This window comes from Brachionichthys hirsutus, unplaced genomic scaffold, assembly GCF_040956055.1.
Source record: "Brachionichthys hirsutus isolate HB-005 unplaced genomic scaffold, CSIRO-AGI_Bhir_v1 contig_197, whole genome shotgun sequence".
In the NCBI taxonomy this organism is placed as follows: Eukaryota; Metazoa; Chordata; class Actinopteri; order Lophiiformes; family Brachionichthyidae; genus Brachionichthys; species Brachionichthys hirsutus.
The window spans coordinates 241,637-265,402 of NW_027180342.1; the positions used below are offsets into that span (position 1 = coordinate 241,637).

A 23,766-nucleotide genomic window follows, 5' to 3' on the forward strand; every position below is an offset into this window, starting at 1 on the left:
TGCTGCGACATTCTTTTCATTACAAACGCAAAGATGCCTTTGTGACAGGAATTCTTTCTTTTGCAAAAGAGAAAAGACAAGTTGTTATGGTTACAAGTTAAAAATAGAACAGCTGGGAGTGTAGGTGACAAGGAATCAGAGATTTTCAGGATGAAAGACAAAGATGAAATTCACCCACAATCTCTTGCAGCAGATATGCTAATTTAAAGGGAAACATTGATGTAGATAGATTTGGAAGCATCAGCCAAAAAAAAAAAAAAAAGAAACTGCTGCTGCATTAATTAAAGTTGCATACAGACTCACCTGAATATCACATCATCTGAGTTTATCTCTATATCCCACTCCTGTTTTGCTGATGTCTACAGTGAACAGTGTTAATGGCCGCAGTGACAGTTTAAATGTTTAGTATTGGAATAGAGAAGCCGTGAGATATGGACAGTCTCCCCTGTGATTTTTGGCACTTGTGTCATGCACATTGCTCTCTGCCCCTGAGCCCTGCTCCGAAGGCCTCCTAACATAGCGGCGCAGCGGCGCTTGAGACATTGCCTGTGGCTCTGACTTCAAAGTTGAAGATATGGCTCCTTAGCAAAGGCTGAGAAAAATCTGCAATGAGATAACAAGTCATGGCTTTCTTTTGATTTGTGGCATGCCGTGGAACTTACTGTACAGGTTTGCAGCAAGTAAGGGCATGCAAATTGTTGTTCAGTGTTGCAATGCACTGGGCAATAATCATCGGCAAGAGAGCCTCGTAAATTATGTGAGTGGGAGGTAAGATAAGATAGGCTGCATGAATTGTATCCCTCTGCTGATTCCCAGTCAGCAGTTAAATACCAGAATCTCGGCCAATCATTTACTTAAGAGTTATATTTCTTCCAAAAACAAAAAAAACTCTATTGGTGCAGTGTCATCAACTAAAAAAAAAGGCTGGAGAGGGAGGATGTGCTTCAAACTCATTTTCAATTCTCTTTTAATCCAAAGATAATGGACAAAATGGAAAAGCAACATTTTCAAATGATAAATTCATATTCATGATAGTTTTCAGGTTAAATGTTCTATGTTTAGGTGCATGTAGACAAGTATTGGTGAAGAAAAATGCTATAACACAGTGTTGTGTGCTGTTCTGTGAGAATTAATGAAGTATATATGACATACAACTGTATCACTGAAGGGCTTCCACCCCAGCATTTACTTTTCAAATTAAGCATATTCCTCCAAATTCTGAACACTGGGATACCCTCAATTTATACAGAGCTGTTTCATAATTGCCTTTTTAAAACTTACATAAGATATTTTCTTTGTTATAAACTGCACTTTTAAATATATATCTCACCATGTGAAGAAAGAGACCACATTTTATTTTTGTCAAAGTGATTTAAAATGTCTGTCCTAATCTCAAATAAAGAACCAAATAAAAAACAAACTGACAGAGGATTTACTTTATATTTCTTGGTATCCAAAATAGCTTACATTCTCCTTGCACTGTTCCTCAACATCTTCTGTGTCACAGAGGACACGTAGGTGTGTTGGGTGGGTTATATTAGGCAGCAGGTCATCAATCTTGTCAGTCAAGTTACTGTATTGAAAGCAGGAATAATGGAGGTCCCACCTTAACAGGACTGCTTGAGAAAACTTCTTCAATAGAGTTGTTTTGCCCAAATAAAGAGTTTAAAAGTCAAAGTAATTAATTTTCATGATATAAAAACAAAGAAGAGCTCCAAATCTTATTATTTAAGGACCCGGAAGCTTTTTTTTTTTATTTATTGTTATTTATATTTACCTTTTTGATTGACATGGATAGTTTGAATAATCAAATATCAACTATTTTCAAATGAATTTTCCGTTAAATTGGCTGAGCTCTTCCAAAATTGAGACAATGCCCGTCCTTTGTGTTAATAAAAAATAGTTTCTGTGAGATGATTTGGACTGAGCATGCTTAAATTTGTGTCACTTTAGTAAAACATTCCTGCATTCAGCCATTACCTATAACTACTCCTTTACATTTCACATTTTGACAATCTGCCAGTGTCTCTGTTTGCATAAATCAGCTGTCAAAAGATTCCTGTTCATTCTTGCTGTCCAAAAGACAGACAACAGTTCTGAAATTCTGAAAATTCAAATCCAGATGATAAATGATGGTGTGAGTATATATAAATATATTAATATAAATATATTTCCTTGGACAATTTATTTTGATTCCCCCCAAAATATTGGCTACATTACTAATCTAAATGTTATTAATATTTTCATCACATGCCATCTCTGTCACAGGCGGCAATTATTTTTGGTGATCGAATGTCACAGCTAAGCTAATAACCTGCTGTCACTGCACACTGCTGAGGACAGAGGACATCACTGTGCAAATACACAGCCCAATATATCAGCAATTAACTTCTACCCTCCGTTCCCCTCTAAAGCATAAATAACATTTATGTTACGCACTTTCTTATCAGTTGAACTTCTTATGCAGGGTTAGGAGTATTATCAACTCATTACAATGACACACAGAAGCTCTTCTTTTCTCATTAATATGTCAGTCTACCCCGATGCTCACATACTCATATGCGCTTTTAATAGTAAAATATTGAAATATGGTTGCAACTTAGAGGATACTGCCACAAAGAATTGCATGATATTGCGCTCTTTAAAATAATAATAATAATAATAATAATAATAATAATAAACGTGTATCTGTAGTCTCACACATTTGTTCTTGCACGAGGTAAAGAGGAAATTCTTGCAAAGAAAATGATGAAGCCTTCACTAAAGGTAAACTCTGTTCTTACCCACCTGAGTATATAAATGAACTGCGTTTGTTCTGAGAATGGATTTGCACGCCAAGCAATTAGCAAATATAACATCCCAGTAAACTCATATAATCCCAGGAGACAGAAGCAAAAAGGGAAGAAAACACAGAATCATGTGTAATTTAAAATAAATAAATAAATCATTTGTTCTTGTTGGGGGGGCTCAATTTTTGCAGCTGCTTATTCTTAAAGTGATGTATTTTCTATGACAGCGGTGCATTAGCTTTTCAAGCTGAAGGAGATCATCCGCTGTTGCATATTTGCACTTGGGGTGTAACATTACTTTACATGGATCTGTCTAAGGCTAACAAAGACCACCAGAAACCTACTAGCAGGTTTAATAATGTGTTTATCATGACTAGTTTAGGAGCTGTCAGCAAAAATAAGGTTTTCTATGTTTTTGGATCCAGATATATAATTGTTTGTCATATCGCTTCTAATTGTTCATAGATAAAATACATTTTATTGACTCTGAATCAGCTTTGCCACAGCTATTTAGAGTTATTTCTTGTAAATATATCGGCACTATCCACCCCTTGCATAAATTACATAAAAGTCTACTGACTGACAAATGTTTTTCTTCCAGACAAACAAGCAAGCAATCGTGTGGACTCAAAAACTGCTCCAGCTCTCGTCTGCAGAGGTAATTAATACTGCTTGGTGGACTGGGCCTGAAAATATCAAACCCCATGTACGGATGAGTGCATTGGAGCAATAACGGAAGAAATGCCACTGTTGAAGATGCAGCCTGATATTCCTAGGGACAGCTTGATGGAAACATAAGCAAAAACAACAGACTTTAAAGGAAAGCGTTGTTTATTAGATGGCCTCCATTGTCTGATGCATGGAGGTTACTCTGGTTGACTTGTTTTTGACTTCTCTGGCATCTTGTATTCATGAGGTGGGATTGTAGATTTAATGAGGTCAGAGAGGTAAGAAGAAGTGAAGTCATTTACAATTTTGCAAGTCATCAGATGCACATTAAAGTCTGAACTGACATGAGTAGGAAGTCAATGAGGCGAAGCAAGGGTGGTGCAATATGATGACATCTTCTAGTTTTAGTTCAGATTCTAGCTGCAGCTTTCTGAAACACTTGAAGGCTTCTAGCGCTAACAAGTGTTTGACCAGATGAGAAAACATTAGAATGCAGTCTGAGTAAAAGAATAAAGATCTATTCAAATTGGCATTTCTGTATTGACCATGAACAGTAAAGATATAATTCTGACATTATAAAATCTTGGTAGTTTCCTTAATGTGCTGATCAAAATTGCACCAACAATTTTTTTTGACAGCTAAAATATAAGAACTCACACACTGAATCTCTTAAGGCTAGTTTTATTTGATTAAAAAACAATGCCTATATCCAATAGGCACCTAATAGAATAAAAGTTACAGATTTTCACTACATGCCTGTGCATTTGCAACTCAATAGTCAATGTCTGCATTTTGATGTGTATCCAACGCAGCAGCATCAGCGTAGCACTGTGTGGAATTTGGCCACAAGGTGAAATATGCAGAGTGAAGAAGAAAGGTTAGAACCGTGTTCACTTTTAATGTATAATTTTACTGTTTGAATTTTATTGATATTATAACCGTGTTCACTTTTTACTGTCTGTATTTTCTGTATTTCTTAACTTTTTTTATATTATGTACACTGTAAAGTGTATTTGAGTTCCCAGACAAGTGTTATATAAATAAAATGCATTATTATTATTATAGAATACAGAACCCTGAAGTACTCCATAATTCCAATCAGTAAATATTGATCGGAGTGAAGTGCCGATACATAACAACGAATACTACTAGCTTCAAAAAGATCTTCGTTGGCCTTTTGTTGGACCCAAAAGAACAACATACTCGTGTTATCAACTGTAATTGTTTTTTTTTAAAGCATCAGAACAGTATAACACCATTTCCAATATGTAGATTAACATGTGTGTTGCACAGACCTTTCTCTGGTCATCTCTCTCTCTCTCTGACTGATGATCAGATATTGATGTGGTTCTGACAGAAAACTGCGACATGGAGGGTTAAAGGTCTTTTAAACCATCACAAGCCCCCAACAGACAGCGGCTCAAGTTTTCCTACAGCTCCACGATAAGTCTTTACATGTTACTTTTGATTTTCTGCATATCTAAGAGAAACATTTCAGAAGTGTTTTAAATGAAAACAGATTTCTAACTCCTGCACTGTTAACCATGAAGGACATTTGATGATAATAATAATAATGACTGATCTGCCAAATCCCAGAGACACTGGCACAGCTGACCAGCACTAGCGAGAAGTTGCATAATAGTTGAGCTAAAGTGAGAGGTTTCAATGCAATCCAGTGTGAGAATATTATTAGATAAATCCTAATGAAATGTGTGCGCCTGCCCTAATCCTCTTAAATCATAAACATCTGTCCTGGGTTACGGGCGTGACTGTTGTTTAACCTGCACAGCACTTGATCTGGATTAGGTTTTGCATACACTAACCTAATTCTTTCCCACATCATCCGTCTTTTTATATTTTGTTTTCAAAACAACATTTTTGGTTGAAAGCTTAACAGAATCAAAAATATATTTTCAAAAATAATGAATTTATTCTTCAATTGTTTTTTTTAATCTGTAATTTATTCTCATTTACTCCCAATGGGATTGTTAGCACTTCAGTTCTTTAATTCAGTTACAGATGATGTAATAAAAGACAAATCCGCAGGGAAATAGCTTCGTTAATAGTTTGGAGCTTCTTGTATTGGTTTGAAACAGTGTTTACTCTGTTACTAACTTAACACAGAAAATATAAGGGCTAAAAGAATTGTTGCTACTGTATTTCTTTTTTAGCACCAACAACAACTTCATGCATCCTGCTTTCATTTTGCATTGTTTTAAATTCAGCTCAGATAATGCTGCTATTATCCTAAAACCTCCTCGGTGGACCTATGAAATGTCCCAAAGGACCATCCATTGTGCTTCGGTTTGGTCTCTTGAGCCATTTTGACAGTGCTCATGAATATATAACATGTTATATTCAGGGATCGTGTGTTTCCACTGTCTAATAATTAACAACACAGTAACTAGGGAATATGAAGTGTAAAAGATTAGTGACAAGAACAATAATTGGAACATAGGCTAATGATATAATTTCCTCGTCTACTGCCGCTTTATCCGCCTTGCATGTCACTGGTGTTGGTGAAGATTATTCCAGCTGACTATGGGCGATAGACTGGGTACACCCCGGATGAGACACCAGTTCATCACGGGGCCACACTAGACAATTTACAGCAACCAATTCACCTAAATAGCATGTTTTTGGAGGTGGGAGTAAAACTAGACTACGCATGCAGGAATGGGAAGAAGATACAAACTTTGCGCAGATAAAAAAGCCCCAGGTAGAATCCAATCAGGGACCTTCTTGCTGTGCTCAACCCACTGTGTCACCGTCCTACATTGAAAAAAGGGCAACGCCTGTGGATTGTGGCAGAATTTTGGGGGGTATTCTAATGAGGGAGGAAACCACACTGGGGGAACGTGCCTCATCAGACTAACCATCTACAACTACTGAGGCCTGCAAAATGAGGTGACATGTCAAATTTTCTTCTTGAGTAGATGCAAATTAGTCACCAGAATCCACTTAACATTAACTGGACATTTTTGACGAGATATTTGGGCAGTTGCTTTCCATCACTTTGCTTTGCAAGGATAAGTAACACACAAATCACACTTGAATGATGAAACAGCTTCAAGAACAAATGTATCATGTCTAAACATCTCTACAATTTATCACATTCATTTCCTGAAAACATTTTGATCTGTTTGAACGAGGGCATTGATAGAATATTCAAAGACACTTTTGATGTGTTGAGAAAAACAGCGCAGACACACCTTTTGGGTGTTGAAATGTTGTTTGCACAGCAAGTGGGAATATTTCCACTTGAAATGGAATGAATGCTGAGTGAAATTAAATATGGTACAGCTCTGAAAGCAGTAATACATTTCTTTTTTGGTGGGGGGGTGTTATGATCAAAACACAAACAGGAATGTAAACCTGAATTTACTAGTCCAACTAATATCTTACTGTTATTCACAAGTGTTTAAAGACAGAGCCTAATGATAATTCCAGGATGGGATTGAGATTAATTAAATTACTCCCTTGCCCATTAATTTATATTTTATTTATTTCAGTGATGCATTAAATGACAGGTTAATGATAGCACTGTGCAGAGGTAAAAACAAAAAAAAGGTTAGAGATGTATTGAGCAACATTTTTCTTCATATTGAACATAATAACCATCCCTGACAAGAACAAGTCCTGCAAGTACCTCAATGCCTCTTTCACGTATTGTTGTGCCAGAAGCTACACAGATGTGTTAGTATTAGCAAGACATCAAACCAGGGCTGACATGGCAATGACAGTTGGATTGTTGGTCATAAATTGGTGCTTTACGCTCAATTTAATTGCAAAGAAGATAGAATAAGATATAGACCAGAGGTGATTATTACATAAGATGATCGAATTGCTCCAATTAACAAGATATTGGTGTTTTTGTTTTTTTGTCCTTGCATAAAATCCAAACACCACCAGAATAGCTTGTTGGTAGGCCTAAGAAAGAAAGAGAGATACATTTTTTTTAGGATTAGCACATTTCCCTCTGTCAGCCCCTGCTCTTCATGTTCCTGTCTATCTCTCCTTTGTATATGTTGCGTGGCTCACTGGTCTTCTCTCCAGGACACTCCTGATCACCAATCAATCGGTTAATCTGATAAACCCTGGTCTGCTGTCTGTCGGTTAGTCCTTGTGGGAACACATGAACTCCTCCTAAACTGCTTTTTTAAGTTAGATTTTTGTTGGTCCCATTTGCTTGTTTGGTTGCTCACTTCACCCTCTGTGATGAAGAGCCTTCCTCACCCTGGACGTCTATCAGTTTGTGAGTTGTGCTTTGGAAAGAAGATTCACGCCTGTCTTACTCTCAGCCCAGTCTTGTTTAAACTTTCAGTTGCTCTAATACACATAAGAAGTCGAGCAAAGGTAGCTCTTCCCATTCAGGAGAGGAAATGATAGTGGTGAGCATAATACGCCTGCTTGACAGTAGGTGGGACATTAAATTATAGATATTTGACTTTTTAAATACCGTAATTGGAAAGTTGTTCAAACCTGATATCCCCAACTTATCTGGGAGTCATTTGACTCCATGAAGGCTTCAGATGTAATCTGGTGTTAACTAGTTCCCACCGTGCAAAAGAGCAGAGCAGAACAACTTGTCCCCTTTGCTGTGCAAGGTTATTTACACCGCTCTGATGATCTCTGCCACCTCCTGTAGCAATGTTTGTGATGTTCAGCTCTCTGGAGATCAGCCTCTAGTGAGTCTCCGGATTCCAGCAGGCCACTCAGTGGCATATTAACAAGATGGAAACAAGCAGAGCTGCCTTTACTGGACCATTCATCCTGTTCTCTGGCATCTCGGCGGATGGAAAGGAATTGGCATATCACACTTGTTCACCCAACATCGTACCCATGGGGATGCAAGAGTAGCGGCTGGCTGTCAAACTTTGAAGGATAGAAATGTTATTTTAGAAAACACATAACACACTGCCCCCCCCCCATGAAAGGGTTTTCATGTTTTGATATTTGCATTTCTGTAAACTTGAATGTGAATGTTTGTGCTTGTATGCATATATTATGGCTGTCAATCCCAAAGGTCACCTCGCAGTTTATTATGAATAGCTGAACTACTGTGAGCGGATGAGTCTTATTTATGAAACTATATATCAGTTTTGTTTATCTCAATTAATTAATAATTAGTCTTCCGTACCTGTTTATTTTAGTCAAACTGTAGACACTGCCAAAATATCATCTAGTCATAACAAGCTTGTTGTCTTAAAGTTGGGGGGGAGACTTCATGGTCATGGAAGGACGAGACATCCACTGCAAAGAGGAGTACATCATTGACCTCTTTTTCTCCACCAGATCATCCATCCATCCATCCATCCATTTTCTTGATAGAATTGATAGAATCCATTTTCATTTCATTATTTTAAAATACATAACATTGCTAAAATTATGCAAGACAGGAGCCAGCAGATTGCTCTGAAAAATGTATTTCCGTTGTCTGTGAGGGAGACGTTGTGAGACAGTTAAATGTGATTCGGAAAGAATCCTATTTGTGATTAATTTAAAAGGATAAAGGAATTGAAAACAGATGGGATCCATGTTGTCTGTGTCCCTTTGTTGTTATATTCTACAAAATGTAGTTTTGGCAAGAAGCGTGGAAACTTGTTTTCAAAAGGAGTCACAAATATATATTTGAACAATTCAACATTTGTAATTAAATTCTCTATCCTCAAACACTCGTCAGAGATTATTACTCGTCATCAGAGTCCATCTGCCTGCAAGCAGATTTTTGTGTTTTAATTAAAATCTCTTTTGGTCATCTGAAGAAAGTAAATAATCCAAGTAAACTGTACTACTTGCCTTTCTACACTAATATGCTGTCTCAAGAATTCATGTCATAGAGGATTGGATTACCAGTAGTACCTGGAGGAAAAATACAGAAGACATTTTAGAGTTACTCTTTCTTTGGATCATTTTGTATACTTGGTTCAATGTAATAAAATGGGCCCTTTTTTAATTAATCATTTAAATATTAAATGAAAGCAGTATATAAAGTGTGGGAGCTAGCCTTAAATGAAAACATCATGAAGGGACTTGCTCAAGGAGCGTACCAAGAGAAAGTCGCAGAGAGAACTTTCTTCTTCTATTTTTGGTTGTTTTAGCAAGTCTATAACTTCGTGGTCACAAGAGTTTGTTCCTTACCATCCCGCTTTCCTCTATTTCTTGAGGCCATTTGCTATCCTGAAGGCTCAACTGTCTTTGAAGACAATCCTCCATCCATTGAAAAACATCAAGACCCATAAGGAGTTAAGCCAAGGCCTCAAAGCTAAACAGTTCAACTGTATCAGCACAACTTACAGCTGTCACTAGAGATAAAAAAAAAAAAAAGGTTGCAGGGGAAATGGCACTCAGTCTACAGTGACAGTGGTTGCTTGATGCCTGACATCCCGGAGTCTTCCTTTGTCCTTCCAGCAGACTCCTATTCTCTATGTCAGGGGGCCACTCACAGAGAAAAACACAAGAGCGTATAAATGTAGGATATGTCTTTGTTGCGTGTCAGGAAGGACTGTGAATGCAGCCACATTTGTCTGTGAACTAATCTTCCTTTTCTGTAAAATGATTGTATTTTGTTAGACAAAAAAGGGTAACTGATTGGATTTGGTCTTAGCAAAACTGGCCAATGTATTCACATGAATATAAATGAGGAAAGATTGCCTGTAGTTCAGATGAGGCACAACTTTCACTGGCTCGATCACTTACTGGCTCACAAAATGACTTATAATTTGCTTACATATGGACATACATTTATTCTTGCAGTCGAGACACTTCTTAAAAAAGAAATCCCACCCAGATTGGAAGTGCTTTATCAAACTAAAACTTTATTTTTGCAGAAAAGCAACAGTTTTCACCACTATGCATTGATGTGACAGCATGGTGTGAAATTGGAAATGTTTCCATTGCTGTTGTATCAACTTTCTTGACAGTGTGTCAGTGCTGTACTATAACACATTGTTCAGAGTTACCTGCTTTGCTTCGCCTATCTGCAGTCACTCATGATAATTGATTATTTCTTAAAATCCTCCCTGCATTGTGACAGAAGAGAGTTGCATCTCCCCCTACTGTTTTTACTGTAAAATTACCATTGCAGATCACATGAAAGGAGATACTGTATTTTGTTTCCAAAAAAATACAAATAAATATTTCTGTTAGACTTCATTCTTTCTATGCAATTATGTGAAATTATAACCACATTGAGCATTCTTTGTAGATTACAACATGCTCTCAGATCGTCTCGTCTACACAAAGTGGATGGATGGATGGTGATTTCACATCCTCTAAAAATAGAGAACTGAAAGAAACTCTACAAAGTTGAGTTGGTTAATTGTTCACTTCCCTTTTTTCGTTATTGAAATTTATGGTGTACTATCTAACTTGGTATTATGGCTCTGGGAGTTGCAAATACTTTTCTTCTTTTAAGCTTTTATTTCATTTTATATATCTAGCTCACAATGAAAGCAGAATATTGTCAGAATACAGTCCGAAATGGACCTATGACGTCACACTGCACAACGTCCCTGTTCCCTGTTGTATTGCCTGACTATGTAGCCACGTGACGTATTTCGCAGCGAGGCCGTGCCGCGTGTCACGTGACTCGAGTGCAACGTGACAGTCTGGACGGGCTCGTCAACATGGCTGCAGCACCGCAGTGAGTCCCTCGCTTCTCAGCGCTTTACTCGGAGGTGTCTGGTTATTCCGTCCTTTAGATTCACTCCCACGTTAAAGACGCTTAAGAAATGTGTTTGTTCTTGTCTCATAATGACGCCGTGAGACGGACGAGCCCTTTCTGCGCCGTCGATCTATGAATGGATGAAGAATTTATATCACACAGTGACTGTCTCGATTTAAGTCGATCTATGAATGGATGAAGAATTTATATCACACAGTTAGTACACTTTTGTTGCTGTTACGTATCGTGCAAAGGACGTGTGACGCAGTTCTAACAGTTCTCTTTCAAGTATTAACATGTATTTCACGTTCAAAGTCGCAAAACATCTGTCGACATGGTGAAACCTGCTCGTCAGCCTTTTTCAACAACGGCCTCGCTGCTGATCTGAAATATTCTGCTATTGAGAAACGTTTTTGCGTGACAGGATTTCTTTTTATTTTTTAATGTTTTTAATCAAAGCTTCATTTTTATTTCCCTTTTGGGATCAGTTCAAAATTGGGCACCACTGGGTTACATTACTTGTTGCTAATATAATTACAACCTAGTGAATACATTGATGTGAAAGAACCCACCATCCTTATTTATGCATTTTTATATTATAATTTATTTTTTTAGTGCAGTGTGTAATTCTGAAAGTAATCAATAATGCAATATTATAGGTTGACTTGCACAAACATCAGAAAGGCTTATGTTACCGTGTATTAAATAAATCCTCATCTAGCCATGCAAAATATTCATGTCTGATTATAGCTACTGAAAACAATGAATTCTTGTATCAGCTTCAAGTCATGTGTTGTATAATATTGTTATTATGTTACCGGTAAGACAGATTTATGATCATTATATATATATAAGTTATCGTGACCCTGCAGAGGAAATCATGAATGTGTGAACAATCAGCAAATATAAGATGAGCCCTTTTGAGAAATGAACATGCAAATGTAAAACGGCCATATTAGTGAAGCCAGCAGGACACTTAGTTTACTGTGTTACATGATCATGTCTACCTCCTTCTGCAACAACCTGGATACTCAGCTGACAATGAATAATTCCAACATCCTTGAACCATGAAATATGATGATGATGATGAATATATTTATTAGATAGAATGTTAGCGTACAAGTACAGTCACACAGTAGCATGTATTACAGTACAAATAACGTCAAACATCCGGTCTAAGAGGAGCATTTCAAAAAAGCCCTTGCGGGCTTGTTTCCGTTGAAAGCTTCAGGTTATTGATTAACCTTTAGTGCAGTTCAAGCTGAGTCAGTTGTATTTGTTATCAGTGAAGTTACTGCCTGAGGCTGAGATATAACTAAGACCTGTCTAAATTTATGTCTTAAGCACTCCTTGAAGAATGCAGGGCTGTGATTCATCCACATTTCAGATTATGAGGATTAGCTAGAAAAATCTAGAATAACTAAAAATGCAATCAGGTGTGTGTGTGTGTGTGTGTGTGTGTTTGTACTGCCTGAAAAGCTTGATAATGTTCTTGATCCCAAAGTAAATTTAGGATAGGCTTATATTAGAACATCTTAAACATTAGATTAAGTTATTCCATCTGATATATGCTTTTGAGACGAAGAACTAATGAAGCACAATGCAGAGAATATTCTTATTTTGTGATTGTCCTCATTATGTCAGCACAATCCTAATCTAGACCCAGAATTCCTTTGGGTTGAGTCGTTCTACTGTCTGTCTCCCTGTCCTATCAGACCCGTCTACTGGCTGGGTAATGACACCCTCAGGGTATCAGCTGACCTGTTTGCAGAGAACCGTCGACGACTGTGCAAAGGGCTGAAAGCCAAAGATGGAGTGGCACCGCAGTCGGTGGTGGTGCTGCAGGGAGGAGAGCAGAAGCAGAGATTCTGCACTGACACAGACCTCCTTTTCAGACAGGTACGTACTTTGGGTTTACTGGTGGCACAAAACTGTGCCTGAGGTGGGGAACAGGGTCTTGCATTTACTTGTCCATCAATCTACGATCCCCGAGTCAGCAGCGAGTTTAAGTCCCTCAAGCACATCCTGCGTCCGTCTCCTCTCAGCTGGTTGTGGTATCGATCCCTAAAAGCACCCAGAGGCCTTTCAGGCGAGGTGCCTCCGACCAGCCTCTCCTGTCTCCCCTAAATGCCTTCCGTGTTCATACACTCCTTTACGTTTGGTCAAGTGCTTGTTAATACAAATATATAATCAGCCAATCGTACGGCAGCGCAATGCATTTCAGACCGTAGTTACAGTCGAGATGATCTGCTGAAGTTGCACCAAACAGAGTGCAGAAGAAAGACTGAGAATGACGCATGGTTCTTAATGCTGCCAGAGGGCGGTAAACAGACTGGCATTATTATTATTACCCTCGCCGAAGGGGAGGTGAGCGTATTGTAATTGGGTTCGTTTGTCTGTCTGTTTGTTTGTTTGTCTGTCTGTCTGTTTGTCTGTCTGTTTGTTTGTTTGTCTGTCCGCGCGCATAACTCAAAAACTAGTTACCCAATCAACTTGAAATTTTTACACAAGCAAGGTTCTGTCCGTGGCTCGGTCCTCCCCGAGAATGGCTTTGATCTGAATCTGGATCCAGATTCTAGAATTATTGTTACATCTGGAATTGTGCCTGTGCTGTAACATGGGAGTGTCACTTTAAGAGGGACGGACACAAATGGCATGATGGGAAAAAGAGTCCAGAAGGTATGTTGTAGTACGCAGGAGACAAAAATATTACTTGACGTTACTGAACCGAGGACTGTGATTTAAAGTTGATCCGGATCTGGATCCAGATTCTAGAAGTTTTTAAAGGATCCTTTAACATTGCGAGATGGTTCACTTGGAGGCGAGGGTCTGCAATCTCTGATTGTCTTTCTAGTTATTGTTGGTCTAATGATAGCAATTAAGCATTATTTAAGCACCACAGCCTTCCTGACTATTGTTAGCATTATGACAACTGTATGCCATTATTCTACTGGCTGCGTCCAGGAGATTAATGCACCATGTGACATCTCGGACATGACAACGAGTTTATTGTATTGGAATGTGCTCTACAGAGACTTGCTCCATATCTAACAGAGCACCTTTTGCAATGAGGAGAAATGAGTAATAGGCATCGTGGATGTGATGTGCATTGGATGCCAAATCTGCAGCAGCTGGATAATATGTATAAATAAGAATCTCGTGTGTTTCAAGTGTCCTATTGAAATGCTGAAGGATAAACAAAATGAATGCAGTTCTAAGAGCATAGTGTCCTAACGAGAGGTGCATGAACTGTGTTGTGTAGGGGAGGCCAGCCAACCGGCAGTCTAAGGTTTTCTAACACTCATGGGTAATGTTATTCCAAAAATCAAGAGGCACGTAACATAATGGATATTTTATTTGTCCTCTGTATTCACCTTGAACTCGCCTGAGCAGTACAACGTCTTTTTGTGTTCTTATTTAATAACCTGACAAGAATAGCTCTCTTGTCACACCATAATCTCCTTCGCTAATGCTCCGGTAATTCTTTCCTTTCTGCAGGAGTCTTTCTTCCATTGGGCCTTCGGAGTAACAGAGTCTGACTGTTATGGAGCCATTGATGTGGACTCCGGCAAATCCGTCCTTTTTGTTCCAAAACTGCCCGAAAGCTATGCAACTTGGATGGGCGAGTGAGTTGCACTAATCTTCAAAGAGCTTCGCACATGGCCAGCAGTCACCAACAGCTGCTCCACAGCCGGGAGCTCTGACTTGAAAGGGTTGACAAAGTCATGCGTTGCATAGTTGACTTTTACAGCCATCCTGCGTGTTCACTTTATTTATTGTCATGCCACGGATAACTGTTTAAGCAGGTGCGTCATTGCTTCGACCGCTCCAGACATATTTCATTATACTGACGGCAAAGCCTGCTGCAGTATTTCCAGTCCACATTCTGTGTACAAATGGGACAGTCATATTTATTCCTTTTTATGTTTTTTATTATTCAATGGCAGTGCAGTTTTTACATGATACGAAGTTACAGTTACAAAACAGTTTTACACATTTAGCTACAAGGTTAACTGTATGAGGGCAGGTTATGTGGACTACTACTACTACTACTACTACTACTACTATTGTGGTAGTAGTAGTCCACAGTGGTACATAAAGTACTGCAGACTCACTGCTGTTTGTGATCAAGGTACGGTGGAGCTACAGGCCAAGACTTTCTGCATCGCTCCTTGAGTGTGAAGGATTTTTTTTTTTGGTATACCTTCAGTTCCTCTCGTGTCGACACTATTGCAATTATTTTTGGAGCCTGATCTTTTAAAATGAGGAAAGGGAATCTGTGGGAAATATTCAATGATTCTGAGGGCTAAAGTGGCTCGATTAAATGTGTAGCGTCTTCGTTGATTCATTTTACCATTTCCTAATTTTTATTCCACGCGGCATTTGCTTCTTTACCAGCACAACATTCATATTAATGTGATAATGCTTTAAATTTATAGTGTTTTAGTAATTTAACAGATTAGATTCTCTCCTCTCATGCGCCGCTATCAGCAGCAAAACTCACCAAGCAGCCTATTTTAGAATACAAGCATGAAGAACGCATGCATATGTCTGTTTGTTTTTCACTATCCAACTTGTTCAGCCATTAAAAGGCAGACATTAGAGTTCTTGCTGCTGCAAGGCCACATTCAGCCATATTTTTACATAGTTTGCTGCTGCTGCTCATTCTGTGACTTTCCCTTAACCTCCTTCAGAGTGAGTGCGCTGGAGAAATGCTGCCCTTCATGATGATTGTGTTTCATTTGTAATATTTGGTGTGTCAGTATGAGCAGAATATTTTCTGGTCTATTTTTGCTGATCAATCATGCTGTGGTAACTGATTACTATGAAATGTTTTGCATTAAGACATGAACTTTTTCAAGAGCGTCACAAACTAAGAATCGTATTTCAACCCTCAGTCTGTACACAAATTATTGTTTGTTTATTGGTTGCACTGTTCCTCACATGCCTCTTGTTGTGGATATGTTTACAGAATCTTTCCCAAAGAGCACTTCAAAAAGAAGTATGCCGTTGATGAGGTGCAATATACCTGTGATGTAAGTGTGTGTGTGTGTGTGTGTGTGTGTGTGTGTGCCGACCATTTTTCTGTGCGGTTACCTGGATGCCGATGTTCAGTCACTGAGTTATGACGTAAATCTAGATCCTGCAGCATTTTCTTTAACAGCCTGGTCTAAATATACATTACTGCTCAGTCTGTAATTGACTATTTTAGAGTTTGTGACAACAGAATATTAAGGATGGCTGCAGACTCCCAGGGGAGCCATGTTGGAGGGTTGACGATGGCGAGTAAACAGCTTTCACTCGCCATCACATCATCAGAAGCTTGCATTTGAAATGAATCACAATTTTTATTTCTAAATTTACACTTTGGCGTTTCAGTGATTGGTCCTGGTGATATGTCAGATATTATGTGTGCGTCGTATTCTTAATTACGATGCTCACAATACTGCCTTTTATTAGTCACACAGCTCCTCTGTGGGTCTTCAGCGTTCAGGCGATGCTGCCCACAGATTGACCCAAAGAGACGACTTGTCATTTTATCAGTCAGGCCATGGGCATATTAGCAGTTTTTGACTCGTCACTGAGACATGAAATTAGTCTCTCTCTCTCACACCCACACACACACACACACACACACACATACACACTTTTATCTGTGGTCTGTTTCTCTGTAATTAACTATTATATCTCACTCATCCAAAAAGTGGATGTAAAATGATAGCGTCTCCTATCAAATGAGCAAAATGTTCCTGTCGCCTTGTTTTACAGGGTGAAGTTATTGCTCACAATTGAATCATTAAAACATGATAGCTTTCAGACCATTCCTGCTCTGTAGAGTCAATACTAGGAAATCAATTTGAGTGGTGTTAATGATAATACTAATGATAGCAAAGTTCCATTTTCACCACATTGTCTGTGAGCACTGAGTCAGGGAGCTGTTATCTGACATTTGGGCTTTTGGCCGAGGAATAGTGAAGTCGCTGGAGGTTTGTCGTGCAGTGGGTTGCTGAGCACCATAGAGGTGACTGCTGGCATCTGCTGGAATGACCTTTAGGCTGCAGCCTGAGAGCAGCAGGAAACTGTTTCTGCAGCGCTGCTGTCTGTCCCAGCCTTTTAATTGCTCCCTGGCGTTTCTTTACAGATTGTCGATGTCCTGTCCAACCCGAGGCCAGAAACTCTCCTAACTCTGGTATTCCTATGGCTAATCTATTTTTCACAGAATGTTTGTATATCAGATGGGTGTGTGTGGTGTGGGAGCATTCCTTCAACATTACATTTTGAATCAGTGTTTTTTTTATATATATATATAAGATCCTGCAGTTCTAGTTTGCTTAACTCGTAAAAAATAAAACAAATGAAAAATATGAATCGGAATTATCTTTAAAAACAGGACTATTATATTTATAGTGTAAAATCAAAACCCACACACAATCAACATAAATTGAATGATGTCCTTTCTCCTGATTCTACCACTCACTATAATATGCCCATCATTATGGAGCAGATTATTAAAGTGGCTGTAAAGCAACTTTACAGGCGTGACTACTTGTTGGGGTGTCCTTTCTGATTTTCACATCCGTAACAGTTTTCTTTTTTGCCGTTCAGCGAGGACAGAACACGGACAGTGGGAGCCTCTGCCGCGAAGCCTCCTTTGAAGGAATTAGTGGGTATGTTTAATTGGACTCTCTTTACATCAACATAATTATACTTTTTTTTGAGGAAGGCTTTTCCTTTTATTACCGAGAATAGAAAAGACTCATGAATGCTGATTAACCTAATTCTGAATGAATTTTTCTAAAGGAAATATTACTGGTGCTGAGCTAGACTTTGTTATTTTTGTTGTCCCAGTTGGACCGTACAGCGTAGTATTTAACATTTTCCTTGAAGCTATGAAAACTGGGAATAACATAAAGCCTGTTGCTGTGAGAAGGCAGCGATGAAGGTTTTGCACAGTAACAGTCCAATGAAGAGTAGTGAGAAAGGCAGCTCTTTGGACACCATCTGGCAGGAGAGTGAGCGCTCAACGGAATCACTTTATCAATCAGTTTTGTTCAGAAAATGTGTCGGCAGCATCATCTTTGTCTGCTTGCTCCAGATGCATTCGGTTGACAAGGGAGGGAAGGACATTTAGCTCATGCCCATCAGACATGCCCTTAATGTCTGCACACCTGGAAACACATTTTCAACATGGTGGAAGTTTAAGGGTCTAATTTAACTTTCATATTTATAATGTTTTTATGTCTTGTTTTTTTATCAGCTTCCAAGTAAACAACACTCTTTTACACCCAGTCATTGTGGAATGGTAAGTAATGAAATGTGCTTTACTATATTGAGAAAGGTGACTTTAAATCACTACAAAGATAGGACCTCCTTAATTAACTCAAAGTTTCTTCAGACTTGCTGCGACCTTTACTCTCAAAGTGTACAAATTACAGCTGCCCAGTCAAGTAATTGTGCTTCTGCTGCAAGAAACGGGGGCTTGTTTTTTCCCTCTTTGAACCAGAATCCAGCCCGCTCATATGTAATGGACTACGTGCTTGCCTAGTGGTCCGTGGCATTAAAGTTTGCACCCTCCAGATGAATTGACATTTTCTGAAATGAGTAGAAATGCTTTTCAGGCACACCTTCTGGGGAGAGACTTGATTGAAGCCCCCTGCCTCCTCTCTGTAGAACTGGCATTTCTTTTTTATTTTCTTTAAGGGGCTACATTTATTACCCATTTTATTTCAAGTCATGTCAGTTTTAGCATTGGTTACCACTGCTGTGTGTTATTTGTTGTTTGCATCCATGATAATCTTCAATATCTTGCCATCTAAGTTGCAGCGACTGCTTTTCCCATCACATAGCTCCGTTGTTTGAATTCCCATTATCGGTACTGTTTATTGTGCTTTGATTTACTGCCAGTTTAATGATCATAATGGAAGTGCTAGTCTCCCATTCCTTTTCTTTCTGTTTATAGCCGTCTCATTAAGACTGATATGGAGTTGGAGGTCCTGCGCTACACCAACAGGATTTCCAGTGAAGCCCACAAAATGGTAAGATCCTCTCTGGCTAGGTTTGTGCATGTGCTGAAATCGATATTTATAAGAAACTTTCAAATAGAAAAAGGTTTTCTAAATATTGTATCATATCACTCAATTGAGACAAATGTTCACTAAAAAGGTTCAAGATGTCAGCTGTTCAGAAAAAGCATGAGGGATCTCTCCCTGACTTTTAAACCCTTTGGCTCTTTGCTGTATAAATACTGCAGATTATACTGAGGCCGATATTTCACAATGTGTTGTGCTGAAAGTGACGATGCCCAAAAGCCATGTAAAAGGACAAAACAGGAAGCACGCATTAAAAAGAAAGAGACTGAGCATTTTACTACGCACGCCATCAACTTGACAGCGAGCGATGTTGAGGCTTCAGTGCTTCTCACATTTGACTTTTCAAAAGTCTGTTTTATTGAGTAACCCGTATACGAGTTCACTTATTCTCTTTAGGTCATGAAGCATGTGAAGCCTGGACAGAAAGAATATGAAATGGAGAGGTAAGTGGTGCATTTCTTTTCTTTTTCTTGACCTTGTTTATTAACAAGACAGGAATAAATGTCTTTATCTACTAAGATCATGCTCTATTTTTAAGCCGTGTTCAGTCGTGCTAATTTGCTTTAACAAGGACTGGATACGTGTTCATCGTGCACTGTGTTGCAATGCTGTTGAGGTCCATACAAGTGTTTGATGTCCTTGACTGTGTGATGATTAAAGAATGCTTGCCGAATGAGTCGGGAGCAGGAGGCCTATTAAAGTCTGTCACCTAATTAGTATTTCCTGTGATCCCTGCTCTGGTGAAATTCATCAGCTGCTTTTTCTCAGTTGTTTTTTTTTTTTTTTGTCTTGGCAGCCTGTTCCAGCACTACTGCTACAACAGAGGAGGGATGCGTCACACCTCGTATACATGTATCTGTGGAACGTAAGCCTTCATTAATGAATGTTTACCCATTTGATTTCTGAAGCTGCAGTTACGCCTCTCTTACATTTCATTTAAGTAGCATGTTGCAGAGGCTCAGAGAGGAGCTGACGCACTCCGCATCTCAAAGATGTGCTAATTTAGATGAGCTCGCCTCAAGAGGATGGTTCTCCATTTTGAACATGTCTCCTGACAGTGTAATTAACCGAACATAAGCAGGGTGTATACAATTTATAAAGAAAGAGGCATGTGAAAACAAAATAAAACTGATATTAGAAACAATTTAAAATGTGAGGGAGACCTTTGGTGTATTTTTTTATAGTCTAAGATGTAGAGGAAATAATGGCGTTGTGGATGAAGTATTTTTTTAACATGGTATAATCGAACCTTTTCTATTAAAGGCCATGTATAATTAGTATCACCTGAGGATTAGTGTTCCGTGGATGCAGGGTATTTTCCTGTTCACATTAAAAGGTTCTAAAGAATTCAGTCCCAATAATCACATTTATTATGAAAGGTGCATTTTGTCTGGACATTGATTAGATGTGTAAAGTTTAGAATCCCTCTATTGAAATACATTTATTAAAATGTGATTTTGTGTTAGTTCTGCATTATTTTCATTCAGTGCTAATATGTCTTGCCACTCCTCATATTGTGTTACTGTTCAACAACAGGGGAAATAACTCAGCCACTCTGCACTATGGCCATGCTGGCGCTCCGAACGACAAGACAATTATGGATGGAGATATGTGGTAAATAGCCTTCAGTGGTTTTGACACTTTTTCCAAACGCCGGAGCGCTGAACATTTGACTAAATTAAATGATGTTTTGTCCCTTGCAGTCTGTTTGACATGGGAGGCGAGTACTACTGCTACTCCTCTGACATCACCTGCTCCTTCCCAGCCAATGGAAAGTTCACTCCAGACCAGAGGGCCATTTATGAGGCTGTCCTCAAAGCCTCCAGAGCTGTCATGGCTGCCATCAAACCAGGTTATTAACCTTTTACTTGCAGTATTAAATACTACTTTCATTATCACATTCACATTCCAATGTTTCAAAGAGAAATCTGTAATGTAGCTCAATCATAAAGCAGCTCAAGTGTCCCCAACAACAAAAGTTATGACAAAACACTCAATCCAGAGATACTTGGAAGAATTCGTGACCTGTAGATTAAAAACGACAAAGGAGAATGGTAGGACATGGCTTGTTTTTGAGCGACCCCTGGTGGCAGAAACCACGTACTGCCCATTTATTTGGTAATTTTTCACAGAGCGATCTGTTAAGTATTTGCTGAAGGAGTAACTCTCTTTAGTTAATTTGACACACAACAAGGTTTTATGAACAATTAAACAAAGTTGTTTTGTTTCAATCATAGTTGCTGATGTCTTCCAAATAATATTGTGTAAACAACACCTAAGTGAGATGTTATTGTTGTGTTGAAGGTGTGAAGTGGACTGACATGCACCGCCTGGCTGATCGGGTTCAGCTGGAGGGACTGGCGAAGATCGGCCTTGTTAATGGCAGCGTGGAGGACATGTTGGAGGTCCACCTGGGCTCCGTCTTCATGCCTCACGGCCTGGGACACCTGCTGGGCATTGACGTCCACGATGTCGGAGGATACCCTGAGGTGAGACTGAAGACTTGATCTGAAATTGTCCCTATGATAACCAACCAATAACTAAGGTTTTAATAGTCAAACATGCCATTTGTCAGAAAATAGAAAATGCACACTTGTGCCATTTTACCCTCCACCTACGGATGGTGAGGGCTCTGAAAGCGGAGGAAAGAGAGGAACACAAAGAGGCCAAGCTCAGGATGAGGGCAGGCGGGGGGGGGAAAGCTGAAATGTCCTCCAAAATAAGATGGTTTCAGGATAATGAAGACTTTTAGCACTCCAAAGGTGCAGCGGAATATGTCTCTATGGGAAATGCACTGTGATGCAGGGCTTATTAGAACTCAATTTGCCTGTAACTTAAAGAATATACTGTATATCAAAATGTTTGTTGTAACTGTGAGACTAGTTTGAACAAACTGTCCTCATGTCCAGGGCCTGGAGCGTATTAATGAACCTGGTCTGAAAAGTCTCCGGATGGGCCGCCTGGTGCAGAAGGGAATGGTCCTGACTGTGGAGCCTGGCATCTACTTCATCAACCACTTGCTGGACCAAGCCCTCGCCAACCCCGCCCAAAGCTGCTTCATCAATAACCAAGTGCTGGCTCGCTTCCGCGGCTTCGGCGGGGTCAGTCTCCAACGTTTTGTTATGTCATTTGTTGGAGTGACTCGGTAGGGGGGTACAAGAAATGAATTAAGTCATCTCTCGGAATAATGATGACGCAACTAATGGTGAAAAGATCTCAACAGATTGATCTCATTATCGTATTCAACTAAATCTATACATTTTTGTCTATATACTAATAGTAGTGTGACTTTAAGCATGACAATCTCAAGTAATACAAAGTAGAAACAAAGAAATACTTAATAAAAGCCAAGACAATGGCTCAGTTGGTAGATCCAGTGATCAGTAGGTCCGTGGTTTGGATCCCAGCCCTGACTGTCTACATGTTAGTGTCCAAATTGCTCCCAGTGGGCATGGCAGCAGTCGCCCACTGGAGTGTGAGTGGGTGAAAGTGAGGCTTTAATGTAAAGCGCTTTGGGCACTGCGAAGGTGTAGAAAGCTCTATGAGTGCAGTCCATTTACCATTTACATAAATCCTGAAGATAATTTTGATGGACCCATATGGTTCAAGGTATTCATTAAAAACTTTTCTAAACTGACGTGAATCATTAAAACAAACAGCTATAATGTGATTAATTTGTGTATCACCTTTTAAAATGTTATGCCAGAGACCCCACGATGAAGAAAATTCTTAATCTTAAATCAGAAAATAAGTGGCTGAAATTGCCGGAGCTCCAATGAGCCTAATACATTTGTTCTACAAAGTCTGTTAGACAATTATTCATGACTTTGAACGTTTGCCGTATGACTAGAATGTTCAATCGCTAACGTTGTTTGCGTCAAAGGTTTCCTGCTTTGATTCCTCTCTCCATCCATCTACTGTGTACAGGTTCGCATTGAAGACGACATCGCAGTGACGGCTGACGGCATTGAGCTGCTGACCTGCGTCCCTCGGACGGTGGAGGAAATAGAGGCCTTCATGGCTGACTCTGCTAAATCCTTCAGCCCCGTCCTCTGATAAATTCTGATTGAGGTCTCCAAGTGAAATCTCAGCTGCAGGATATAAATAATATAAAAGAATAATATTCTAAAATGATTGAACACATTTTCTACTATAAAGCATCAATATTTTGATTTTGAAAATTGTAATGGATATCATCAGTCACACACTGGCACAAGTTCTACCCTAATACATGAAAGATGGTTACCGGTAGTTCTGTGCCTCCTGGAAAATCAAAAATATTCTTAACTCTTAATAATTCCTGCTTTTATTTGAAACAATGTTTATAAAAAGCTATAAACAAAATAAAATATTTTGATTTACAACTGTGTGCAGCCAATTCTTGTTTGTTCATTAATTTATTTGCAATGTTATTTAGTAGCATTAATGTACTGAGGATACAGTACTCTCAGAGGTAAGTTTGTCCAGCGTAAAAAGAACACTTATTTAAAAGGAAATGATAAAAGGGATACTAGATGGCTGACATTTTTAAGTGGATAAAATAAAAGTTGTA

The 23,766-nt window shown here is 39.0% G+C and overlaps 1 protein-coding gene across 1 annotated transcript; it reads left to right on the plus strand.

The window, feature by feature from the left end:
• The first annotated feature begins 11,081 nt into the window (after window positions 1–11,081).
• LOC137913741 (xaa-Pro dipeptidase-like) lies at window positions 11,082–23,556 on the plus strand. The gene is made up of 15 exons (XM_068757372.1): window positions 11,082–11,103; window positions 12,840–13,023; window positions 14,623–14,750; window positions 16,097–16,160; window positions 17,267–17,314; window positions 17,731–17,792; window positions 18,383–18,427; window positions 19,085–19,160; window positions 19,611–19,657; window positions 20,011–20,079; window positions 20,751–20,828; window positions 20,918–21,066; window positions 21,519–21,703; window positions 22,124–22,315; window positions 23,142–23,556. The coding sequence occupies exons 1-15, from the start codon at window positions 11,087–11,089 to the stop codon at window positions 23,268–23,270; spliced, it is 1,473 nt and encodes a 490-aa protein (XP_068613473.1). The 5' UTR covers window positions 11,082–11,086; the 3' UTR covers window positions 23,271–23,556.
• Window positions 23,557–23,766: the final 210 nt, after the last annotated feature.

Coding starts and splice junctions, on each gene's coding strand:
- LOC137913741 (XM_068757372.1), top strand. Junction 16,161..17,266: donor AGGTGCAATATACCTGTGAT/GTAAGTGTGTGT, acceptor GTTTCTTTACAG/ATTGTCGATGTCCTGTCCAA. Junction 20,080..20,750: donor TATACATGTATCTGTGGAAC/GTAAGCCTTCAT, acceptor GTTCAACAACAG/GGGAAATAACTCAGCCACTC.